This window comes from Bubalus kerabau, chromosome 14 (genome assembly GCF_029407905.1).
Source record: "Bubalus kerabau isolate K-KA32 ecotype Philippines breed swamp buffalo chromosome 14, PCC_UOA_SB_1v2, whole genome shotgun sequence".
Classification (NCBI taxonomy): Eukaryota; Metazoa; Chordata; class Mammalia; order Artiodactyla; family Bovidae; genus Bubalus; species Bubalus kerabau.
The window spans coordinates 68,049,816-68,062,369 of NC_073637.1; the positions used below are offsets into that span (position 1 = coordinate 68,049,816).

At 39.9% G+C, this 12,554-nt stretch overlaps 1 protein-coding gene and 1 long non-coding RNA gene across 2 annotated transcripts in view; one reads left to right on the top strand and one right to left on the bottom strand.

The window, feature by feature from the left end:
• STK3 (serine/threonine kinase 3) overlaps nucleotides 1-8,545 on the top strand; it is a 302,811-nt gene extending 294,266 nt beyond the window's left edge. Inside the window, exon 11 of the mRNA XM_055546585.1 lies at nucleotides 7,167-8,545. Coding sequence (XP_055402560.1) covers nucleotides 7,167-7,325 — 159 coding nt within the window. The 3' untranslated portion in view covers nucleotides 7,326-8,545. The remainder of the gene's footprint in view (nucleotides 1-7,166) is intronic.
• Nucleotides 1-12,554, bottom strand: part of LOC129627033 (uncharacterized) — a 42,931-nt gene that overhangs the window by 8,793 nt on the left and 21,584 nt on the right. The gene's annotated exons all lie outside the window — the stretch shown is intronic.

Consider the following 12,554-nt stretch of genomic DNA (forward strand, 5'->3'; position numbering starts at 1 on the left):
GAGTCTCTCTATATTTTTATCTGGCTTCTAGATCTTTTTACTACCAGGGAGTTGAGCTTACTGTTTTCCAAGAGACTGAAAAGCTGTTTCTGCCACGTTTCCCACCCCAAACCATTTATGCCTGTGGAGGCTTGAGGGCTACAGAAACACAGAGTGCTAAATATATGTTATTAGGGCTGAATCAGAAGTCAAAATTCAACCAGAAGTTCATGTCTGTAAGTCATACCCATTTGTATAAGAAGTAAACATTTTTACCAGTTAACCTCGCAATTTCTGGGGTCTAGATTACACCATAATCTAGAGTTATTTAGGAATATATGGACAGATGGATGGATATATATATATATATATAAACGTTTCTGTTCTGTTAAGAAGATAAGAAAAGCCTCTGACCACAGTGTTAATAAGATCTGTGGGTCATTTTCTGTTGGATATCATAGATCTTAAGAACGGGGGGGAAAATCTTTTCCTGGATAATCTTATCCTCACTGAGAGCTTCATTACAAACTAAATGCTGATGATTCCCTAAGTCTTTGTCTTCAGCTTGAATCTTTCTCCTGAGGTCTGCTGCCAAGTTGCTTCAGTCGTGTCCGACTCTGTGCGATTCCATGGACTGCAGCCTACCAGGCTTCTCTGTCCATGGGATTCTCCAGGCAAGAACACTGGAGTGGGTTGCCATCGCCTTCTCCCCTCCTGAGGTCTAAAACCCCAAAATTATAATCCACATCTGATGTCTCCACCTTAATGTCATTAACTGTCCCCTCCCTTATTAATTGGTGTCAATCTCTACCCCATGACCCCAGCTTGAAGCCAGAATCGTCCCTAATCCTTCCTCCCTCTGTCAGTGAACAAAGAAAGCCCTATCAGTTATATTTTCTAGGCTCTCTAACCCTTCTCCTCAATCTCTGCCTCCATTTCCCTGGTTCAGGCCTCTTCCTCTCACTAGGTTGCTGAAGTAACCTGTTGACAACTCCTGCCTGTATTCCCCCACCCCAACGGCAACCCATTTTCTCTACCTGCTATTGGAGACATTTTTCTAAAGCTCATTCATATATGGTCATGTCACTAATTATGCTCAGAATTATCAAGCATTTCTTTGTCTACAGAAATTTTGTAGCAGCACATTTAAAGCCCTTAGTCATCCAGCCTCCCCTCTTTCTTATCTTTATCTCCTGATCCCCTTCTCCCACGGATCCTTCCTACACATCCCAGCAGTCAGCTGACATCCCAAAAGATGTCCGGCATTTGTGTGCCTTACACATTTCTGCGTATGCTGTTCCCTTCCCCATCCTATATCCTGACTTCTCAGTGTACTCCTCCATTCATGAGCTAGCTGTGCCTGGACCTGTCTCGTGAGCTAGATTGCAAGCTCCTTACGGGAGGTAGTGTTCTGTTCATTTTTGCATCTGCAGTGCTTGGGTCCATAGAAAAGTTTTAAGAAGTGAGGTAAAGTTCTGAAGTTCTCTGATGGCCCACCAGAAAACATAACTATGTACAGTGAAAGTGAAAGTCAGTTGTGTCCAGCCTTTTGTGACCCCATGGGCTATACAGTCCATGGACTTCTCCAGGCCAGAATACTAGAGTGGGTAGCCTTTCCCTTCTCTAGGGGATCTTCCCAACCCAGGGATCGAACCCAGATCTCCTGCATTGCAGGCGGATTCTTTACCAGCTGAGCCATAAGGGAAGCCCCAACTGTGTATATATTTTATGTAAAAGTCAGATTTCCTGTAACCTCAACCTTATACAGCCACAAATATGAAATTAAAATTTTTAAGGCTTTAAAATTTTTTAAATTTATTATTTCTTTGGGTTGTGCTGGGTCTTCATTGCTGCACATGGCTTTCTCTAGTTACAAGGAGTGGGGCCTGCTCTTTAGTTATGTCCGTGGGCTTCTCATTGTGGTGGCTTCTCTTGTTGTAGAGCACAGGCTGTAGAGCGTGCAAGCATCGGCAGTTGTGGCACACGGGCTTAGTTGCTCCATAGCATGTGGGCTCTTCCTGGACCAGGGCTCGAACCTTTGTTCCCTGCATTGGCAGGCAGATTCTTAACCACTGGACCACCCGTTCAGTTCAGTCACTCAGTCATGTCCGACTCTTTGGAATCACAGCACGCCAGGCCTCCCTGTCCATCATCAACTCCTGGAGTTCACTCAGACTCATGTCCATCGAGTCAGTGATGCCATCCAGCCATCTCATCCTCTGTCGTCCCCTTCTCCTCCTGCCCCCAATTCCTCCCAGCATCAGAGTCTTTTCCAGTGAGTCAACTCTTCGCATGAGGTGGCCAAAGTATTGGAGTTTCAGCTTTAGCATCATTCCTTCCAAAGAAATCCCAGGGCTGATCTCCTTCAGAATGGACTGGTTGGATCTCCTTGCAGTCCAAGGGACTCTCAAGATCTTCTCCAACACCACAGTTCAAAAGCATCCATTCTTCGGCGCTCAGCCTTCTTCACAGTCCAACTCTCACATCCATTCATGACCACAGGAAAAACCATAGCCTTGACTAGACGAACCTTTGTTGGCAAAGTAATGTCTCTGCTTTTGAATATGCTATCTAGGTTGGTCATAGCTTTCCTTCCAAGGAGTAAGCGTCTTTTAATTTTATGGCTGCAGTCACCATCTGCAGTGATTTTGGAGCCCCCAAAAAATAAAGTCTGACACTGTTTCCACTGTTTCTCCATCTATTTGCCATGAAGTGATGGGACCGGATGCCATGATCTTCATTTTCTGAATGTTGAGCTTTAAGCCAACTTTTTCACTCTCCACTTTCACTTTCATCAAGAGGCTTTTGAGTTCCTCTTCACTTTCTGCCATAAGGGTGGTATCATCTGCATATCTGAGGTTATTGATATTTCTCCTGGCAATTTTGATTCCAGCTTGTGTTTCTTCCAGTCCAGCATTTCTCATGATGTACTCTGCATAGAAGTTAAATAAGCAGGGTGACAATATACAGCCTTGACGTACTCCTTTTCCTATTTGGAACCAGTCTGTTGTTCCATGTCCAGTTCTAACTGTTGCTTCCTGACCTGCATACAGATTTCTCAAGAGGCAGGTCAGGTGGTCTGGTATTCCCATCTCTTTCAGAATTTTCCACAGTTTATTGTGATCCACACAGTCAAAGGCTTTGGCGTAGTCAAAAAGCAGAAATAGATGTTTTTCTGGAAGTCTCTTCCTTTTTCCATGATTCAGCGGATGTTGGCAATTTGATCTCTGGTTCTTCTGCCTTTTCTAAAACCAGCTTGAACATCAGAAAGTTCATGGTTCACATATTGCTGAAGCCTGGCTTGGAGAATTTTGAGCATTGCTTTACTAGCATGTGAGATGAGTGCAGTTGTGCGGTAGTTTGAGCATTCTTTGGCATTGCCTTTCTTTGGGATTGGAATGAAAACTGACCTTTTCCAGTCCTGTGGCCACTGCTGAGTTTTCCAAATTTCCTGGCATATTGAGTGCAGCACTTTCACAGCATCATCTTTCAGGATTTGAAATAGCTCAATGGAATTCCATCACCTCCACTAGCTTTGTTTGTAGTGATGTTTTCTAAGGCCCACTTGACTTCACATTCCAGGATGTCTGGCTCTAGGTCAGTGATCACACCATCGTGATTATCTGGGTCATGAAGATCTTTTTTGTACAGTTCTTCTGTGTATTCTGGCCACCTCTTCTTAGTATCTTCTGCTTCTGTTAGGTCCATATCATTTCTGTCCTTTATCAAGCCCATCTTTGCATGAAGTGTTCCCTTGGTATCTCTGATTTTCTTGAAGAGATCTCTAGTCTTTCCCATTCTGTTGTTTTCCTCTATTTCTTTGCATTGATCGCTGAGGAAGGCTTTCTTATCTCTTCTTGCTATTCTTTGGAACTCTGCATTCAGATGCTTATATCTTTCCTTTTCTCCTTTGCTTTTCGCTTCTCTTCTTTTCACAGCTATTTGTAAGGCCTCCCCAGACAGCCATTTTGCTTTTTTGCATTTCTTTTCCATGGGGATGGTCTTGATCCCTGTCTCCTGTACAATGTCACGAACTTCATTCCATAGTTCATCAGGCACTCTGTCTATCAGATCTAGGCCCTTAAATCTATTTCTCACTCCCACTGTATAATCATAAAGGATTTGATTTAGGTCATACCTGAATGGTCTAGTGGTTTTCCCTACTTTCTTCAATTTAAGTCTGAATTTGGTAATAAGGAGTTCATGGTCTGAGCCACAGTCAGCTCCTGGTCTTGTTTTTGCTGACTGTATAGAGTTTCTCCATCTTTGGCTGCAAAGAATATAATCAATCTAATTTCGGTGTTGACCATCTGGTGATGTCCATGTGTAGAGTCTTCTCTTATGTTGTTGGAAGAGGGTGTTTGCTATGACCAGTGCATTTTCTTGGCAAAACTCTACCACCAGGGACCACCAGGGAAGTCCAAAATTTTAAACATACATACACACAAAAAAAAGCATGTAACAAGCTTCAGCACTAAAGCCATGCTCTATCTTTCCTAAAATAGCCTCAAGCTTTCACTCAGAAGCTATTTTTTCTTATTTAGCGGAATGCCTAATAGGATTATTGAATTGCTTTTCTGGTTCCCAGTAGGTGAACAGACTTGGAGCAGAGAGAGAAGGATATTCACCCAGGGATGGCAGTGAAATGGCCTGATAGTGAAAGCAAGAATCACTTAGTCATGTCTGACTCTTTGTAACTCCATGGACTGTAGCCGCCAGGCTCCTCTGTCCATGGGATTCTCCAGGCAAGAATACTGGAGTGGGTTGTCATTCCCTTCTCCAGGAGATCTTCCTGACCCATGGATCAAACCCAGGTCTCCAACACTGCAGGTAGATTCTTTACCATCTGAGCCACTTACCAGACATACTGAGGAGCTGATAAAGCTTTCCCTTAAGATAAAACCAAAAGGAAGAGGGTAAATTAATAGATATAGATTAGTAATAGATATTAATAATGATGATTCATCAAAAGGAAAGGTTGTTTTAGAAGGCAGCATATTCTGTAAAATACTTTATAAAGGATTTTCTGTTAAAAATGGTTGAAAGAGTTTTATCACTTAATTAAGATTTAGATATGCCATGAATTTTCATATGTGGAACACATAATTCCCTAACAATGCCAGCTAATGGTTCTCCAGTATCACAGGTCTGTTTTACATATTGATAATATAAAGTTTTACATATTGATAATATAAAAGTCTGTTACAGATCAAAAGTTTTCTAAGTAGCTTTTTTCTGAATTCAGTCCATTACTTTAGTAAAATGGTTATAAACTATGGCAGTTTGCCCCGTAAGGTAGTGTAAGGTAGTGTAAGGTAGTGTAAGGTAGTGTAAGGTATTTATAAGGTATTTAATGCAACAGTTGTTTGCTTTGTATGATGTTATAGAAGTAACACTAATTATAACACTAATACACTAATTATAGGGTTACCGATTCCTTTGAGTCATTTATTCTATATTCCTATTTACCTCACCTTTGTGTCCTCACATATAACAATATAGTTTAATAGTTTCTAAATGTGTGCACAAAGATGTGTGTCTAAAGTTTACTGAATGGTGGTATTTAAATTTTGAATGTTATAGAAATTCAAAGATAACAAAGGTAACAGGCTAAAACAGAGACAAAGTAGAACCGGATCTTACGGTAGACAGCCCCCAGGCATGTCTTTCCCAGGGACATGTGGCTCTGTGTGATCTCCATTGGCCCTTCATCTCACCATCACAGAAAGTGTCAAGATTCCCCAGTAGCTTATTCTTTATCCCCAGAGTGATTTAAACAGTAGTGACCGTATAGCAGATTAATACTTATATTAAAAATTAGTGAAGAAAGTATGTGATATAGTTGTTGTTTAGTCACTAAGTTTTGTCTGACTCTTTTGCAACCCCGTGGACTGTAGCCCACCAGGCTCCTCTGTCCATGGCATTTCCCAGGCAAGGATACTGGAGTGGGCGGCCTCTTCTTTTTCCAGGGGATCTTCTCGACCCAGGGATCGAACCCATATCCCCTGCATTGGCAGGCAGATTCTTTATCACTGAGCACCTGGGAAGCCCATGTAACATAATACTGTGCTTTATATGTACATGTATATAATTGTATAATATACTAGGCTAGGGTTTGTTTTGTTTTAGTGATGTTTGACTAAAAAATAACAGGGTATATTTTAGGTACTAGAACTGCTTATACCAACCAGAGCAAGGGGTGAGCAGCTTCAGGGTCATCATCCTGGGAGCCAGTGCTCCCGTAACACTGCCATCCTTATATTTTTGGGGCTCCTCTTTTGCATTTCCTCCGAGTCTGTGACTCATTCTTTTCAGTATCCTCAGCAGTGACAGATCTTTTTCAGTTGAGAATGAATTTGACTTTTGGAACCAAGAGTCACTTAGGGCCAGGTATGATGAGTAAGGTGGAGGATCAAGCTGAAAAATGCTATTTTGGGTTAAAATTGGCATGTGACAATAAAGTAATGAGTGTGTTTTCTGGCCTGGCTTATAAAGTAACCAATTTGGGGTTAAAGTATTCTAGATAATTTGATTTTCTGATCAGCCAAGTACTTAAAATTGAAGCATTTGGTAAAATGCAGAATAGAGCAGTTAACTTAACCCTGTATTCAATCTTGTCACATTCTTGGGTGATCTCTGCAAGTGTTCATGATTATCATAGCTCTCCATAGCCGGCAAGGATGTGAGAGATTAGAGTGAAGGAGAAGAGGGCGGCAAAGGAAGAGATGGCTGGATGGCAATGGACATGAACTTGGGCAAACTTCGGGAGATGGTGAGGGACAGGGAAGCCTGGCGTGCTGCAGTCCGTGGGGTTGCAGAGAGTCGGACACGACTGGGCGACTGAACGACAACAACAATCTAGAACATATCCTCAAGAGCTGTTTGTTGGCCATGGTACATTTGTATTTCTGGCTTTTTTAACCCAGATAGATTTTATTAGCTTAATTTTCTCATTTGTTTTTTCCTAAAAGCAGAGGTTTTTTTTATTGTTTTGTTGCAAATTACTTGAGGTTCCTGCAAGACGTGCCTTCTAGGTTCTTCAGGGGAGGAATTGCTCTTTTAATTGTTGAGCCATATTTCAAAGATGATGTAAAGAGTTGGAATATTCCTGCTAAAACTCATTGGACTTTAACCTATTATAGAGAATTTTGCTATTTTAATATCTTCTTTTTGTTTTCTATATCTAGTTAAAAAATCTAAGTTTAGAAGAACTGCAGATGCGGTTAAAAGCGCTGGACCCCATGATGGAACGAGAAATAGAAGAGCTTCGTCAAAGATACACTGCGAAAAGGCAGCCCATTCTGGATGCAATGGATGCGAAGAAAAGAAGACAGCAAAACTTCTGAGTCTAATTTCCTTTCTGTTTGTTTCTATGACTATTCTGGAGACCAAGAAACCACTAAGAATTGAAGAAATATTATGATTTTTTTTTTAATCTCTAAGATGTGTGCTCTACAGCCAGGCAACAGCCAAAAACTGATGATGGTACAAGCCCAGGTAAATTCCCAGAAGACAGACTCCATACGGTTCCCACTGTGTTCTCATTTGTAAATGATGAAAACAGCAGAAGTGCATTCTTCTCTGTATCTGTCAGCTACATACCAGCACTAAAACTCTGTTGTAAAACGAAGGCTGTGTTTAGAAACCTTGAAAATCCAAAGCTATTGTTTAATTGTACAGCACCGAAGGGCTTTATGTTACAATATTCTTTATTCTTTTCTAATAGCCTATTTATTGTATCCCTCTAGGTAAACTTATTTATTTATGCTATTTCACTTTGTTTTGTTTTTTAAGGGCAAGATCAGGATAGCTTTGGTGAAGGTCGGGACATATTAATAGATGACAGTGTACAACCAAATTATACTGTAAGCCAGGAGCTACGGGGTACATTCCTTGATTTCCAGGATAGTTTTCCAATAGAAGCAGAGCAATAATAGCAATAGTACACAAATGGGCCAGGCATTTTTTTATACTGAAGCAATAATTCCATTTTTACCTTCTGAAATTTTAATTTTTTTATTTCTGACGTTTGGTACAAATAGGATTATATATATTTAGGTCGTACAGAGCTATAATGTTTAAAACCAAAGAAATCAATGGAACCCTTGCACAAAAATGTGTGGTGAATATTTTAAAAGAAATCCTTAAGACAAATGTAATTCTTAATATTGTTTCATGCTTCATGGGTAGGTCTTAGAGCTAAATTGTATCAAATTGTAATAAGCTCATCACATTTATTTCTGTGAAAATGCTCAGTTGTCCCCAGACTTTTTTGTTGGTTTCATTTATTTGCTGGAAATTGGTAAACATCATGTGCCTGATGATAACAAAATAGCAAAAACGTTTGTACTGATCTGTGCAAGCTTTGGGGACTGAAAAAAAACAAAAAAGATTAAAACCATTAAAAAGAAACTCATTTCTAAGCTGAATGAACATTTGCATGATTGAACCGGGACCAGTCATTTCCTAAACTACATATGGCCATCTTGACAGCGTTTGTTCTTTTGTGTGTTTAATTACTATGTGTAAATCATAAAGACAAATAAATTTACTGTGCCATCCAGCACATTTCAGCTCTGTCTTTTTTTAAAACTCATGACCTAGATTCTGTCTTTTCTAGGCAAGGAAGGTATGTTAGTCAGGACAGTGCAGGCTAGATTATTCAGTGATAACAACTCTAAACCTTCAAGGGTTTAACATAACCCAGATTACCGGTCACCCACGTGTTCTGCTCCTAACCTTCACAGCCAGGGACCACGCTGACAGAGCTTCCACCATCTGCAACGTTGGTGGTCACCACAGCAAGGGAAGGAGCCCTGCAAGTCACACAGTGGCTCCAGCCAGCAGCGACAGAAGTTGTGTCATCTCTGGAAACTTCTATTCCTTTTTAAAATGACCTTTGCACCCCAGGTAATACCTGGAGTAACATTTGTCCTTGCCCTGTTGAGTCCTTACAAACAGTAAACTGTCTCATTGGATACAAATTATGATTGTTAAAACATGGTAAATATTGAAGATTTTATAAAGGTTATTAAAAATGGTGCTAGAGAAAACTTGAGTCCCTTGAACAGCAAGGAAATCAAACCAGTCAATCAGGAAGTCAGTTCTAAATGTTCATTGGAAAGACTGATGCTGAAGCTGAAGCTCCAATTCTTTGGCCACCTGCTATGAAGAGCCGACTCATTGGAAAAGACCCTGATGCTGGGAAAGATTGAAGGCCGGAGGAGAAAGGGACAACAAAATATGAGATGGTTGGATGGCATCACCAATTCAGTGGACATGAGTTTGAGTAAACTCCGGGAGATATTGAAGGACAAGGAAGCCTGGCGTGCTGCAGTTCATGGGGTCGAAAAGAGCCGAACATGACTGAGTGACTGAATGACAAAGACTGAGTTTACAATATATTCTTCAGCTACATGTGTTTGGGTCAATCAGATGAGTCAATCAACGCAAACACCCCACTCTTTTTTTTCTCTGTTTTTCTTTCAGTAAACTGCTGAATACCTCACCTAATTTGATGGAATCCACTGACTGATTTGTTATTAGCCAAGTAAAACCACCTACATGAAATGACAAGAAACCTGTGAAGATGATTTATGTCCTGTTTGCTAAACTAGAAAATTTATGCAAATTCATTCAACAAGGCCTGTTAACTACTCTTACTAATAAAGTCTCAACAAGAATCTTCCTTTTAATCCTGAGTATCCCATGTTTCGATCATAATTTTTGTGTGACTAGACTTTACATTTGTCTTTATATATGTATATTTGTCTTTTTAAATGTGTATGTTATTTATATATGTAATATTCTTTATATATGTTATTTATATGTATATATTTATGTTGTTATATTTGTCTTTCTCAATATATGTATGTTAGTTGCTCAGTTATGCCTGACTCTCTGCGACCCCATGGACTGTGTGGACTGTACCCCCCAGGCTCCTTTGTCCATGGAATTCTCCAGGCAAGAATACTGGAGTGGGTTACCGTTTCCTTCTCTAGAGGATCTTCTTGACCCAGAGATCAAACCCAGGTCTCCTGCATGGTAGGCCGATTCTTTATCATCTAAGCCACCTGGGAAGCCCAAATATATGTCTACACACCTATATTTAGAGATTTAAGAACAGTGGACACTGTTGCACTTCAGAACCTTAGGAAACTCCAGAACATTTCAGGATAATCTGCCTTAAAATTTTCCTATCTTCTCACTCTCTGCCGACCACCAGTCAAAAAAGGAATTTAAAGTTTGGAAGAACCAAAAGCCATTAAAGAAACTTTCAAGTCGAGGTCAGCATTGACTAATCATTATTCTTAGGAAAGAGTTTTCTGGTTATTTTAATAAGTTTAAGAAGAAGCCACTTACTATTTTAACCTTGGTTTTTGAGAACATTCCAGAAATAGTTAAGTGTGCTTTCTGCACACCCCCATCCTTTCATAGATACAGTATTGTAGATGTAATTGAAGCTAATGAAGAAGGATTTCATCTTGCTGAAAAGTCAGCATCATTGTATATGTTGGCCTCTAGATGAGAAAATTTTTTCTTTGATTTAATGAACTTAGATGACTCATTTCTACAGGCTTACAATACACTTAGCTTATTTTAGCATAAATAGTTTTATATTCAAAATATGAGCTACTTTGGCCAGTTGGACAAGAAAATTTATTTTAAATAAATAAATTTATTTATTTAAATGGTTTTCAAAATAATAATGCCTGTTATTTGGGACACTTACATGTGTCAGATAATTTGCTGAACAGCCTTACATGTATTATTTACATGCTTTTGAATTTCTTTCTTCTGCTTGTTTACTGAATCATATCCCCAACTTTTAAAATCACTCTCTACTCACTGAAAGATACGTAGCTTCTCTAGTGGAAATTATATTAATAAGATGTTTTAAACTTAGTCACAGGAAATCTTTTCAAATTACTGACACGTTAGCATTCCATAGGAGTGCTATTTTCGTTTCCTATCCTGTATGTTAAAAGAGTAATGATTAAAATAAATCCTAATGTACTAATAATAAAACATTCTAAAATAGAACAGTTTTTAAAAATAATTGGAATTGCATTGCATACTAAACTTCTTAAGTACAGACATTTAATTAGATATTTTATCAAAATGCTATTTTGGAGATTTTTTTGGGGGGGTGGGGGCCCAAAGCCCAGGAATCTGGAGTCTAACAAGAGGACTACTTGTCTTTGCTGTTTGAGTGGTTTGCTAAGATACAGGGGTGCTTATATACCTTGGTAGCATAGTCTGATGTACTGGATCATGGCTTTCCTCCAGGGAGTCAATCAGCTTCTCTCCCGTGTTCCGTGTCTACTCAAAACACCTTCAGCCTCAGTCCACCAACTCCCTGAGTCATAAAAAGACCCCAAAAGAGAAAGCAAGTTGCCAGTTCTATTCTTCCACTAGTCTTGCAAGAATAGTTCCCAGTCCATTGCTTTTCTCACAATGACATTAGCCAGACTCCCTATTAATTTTTTTTCACTTGATTAAGCTCCCTAATTTAAAATTCTGATTCTTCTGGTCACTCTCCAGTTTGCAGAACTTTGCCTACCAAGTTAAGGATGAACTCTGTGCAATGGGAGGGAAAAGAAAAAAATGAACTCTGCCTCCTGCCATTCAAGACCTTTGTGTGTGTCACCAAGTCACTTCAGGCGTGTCCGACTCTGTAATCCTGTGGACTGTAGCCCGCCAGCCAGGATTCTCTGTCCATGGGATTTTCCAGGCAAGAATACTGGGGTAGGTTGCCATGCCTTTCTTCAGGGGATCTTCCTGACCCAGGGATAGAACCCTTGCCTCCAGCATCTACCTGCATTGGCAGCTGGGTTCTTTAACATGGGCGCCACCTGGGAAGCCCGTCAAGACCTGCAGCTTGTCCCAGCCGTGAAGCCCATCCTGCTTAACTGCTTTCTTTGAGGCCTTTCTTCCATCAAACCAAACTGCTTCCAAACTCTATTTGATTTCCCTTATTACTGGATTGTAAGGTAGCTGAAAGCAGAAACTTGGTGTTTATCTATCTTGCTTTCTCACAGTGCTTACCAGGATGTTAGATGTATTTGGTAGTAAAGTTTCACTGAAGGCAACTAGCTTGAGTAACAGAATTACCATCATTAATCATGTAGGCTAATCCCTCTCCTTACATCTTGGTAATCATGGTAACAAGAACAATAATGTCAACCAGTTTTTGAGCAGCTACCAGATCATGAACTGGATATATTATCTCAAACCTTCACAACAAGATGCATAGTCTTTTTCTCAGAAAAGACAGGATTAGAGAGATTAAATGAGATCACCAGGCTAGTCAGTGCCAGCATGAGCTTTAAACTGTCTCCAAAATCTTTGCTTTTTCCACTAGACCATATTGCCTAATAAACACAGCAGGTCTGGCTTTAGAATTGCTGGACAGGGTTGCTGATTATCTTGGAAGAAGCTTCAGTTAAAACTTAGGAGAGGACCTTGTTAGCTGATTTGAACTTTTTCTCCATTTCAATGGAATCTAAATTTTCCAAAAAGGCACCCTATCTACATGACAGGAAAAGAAGCAGGGTGCATTTACTGAAGTTCCC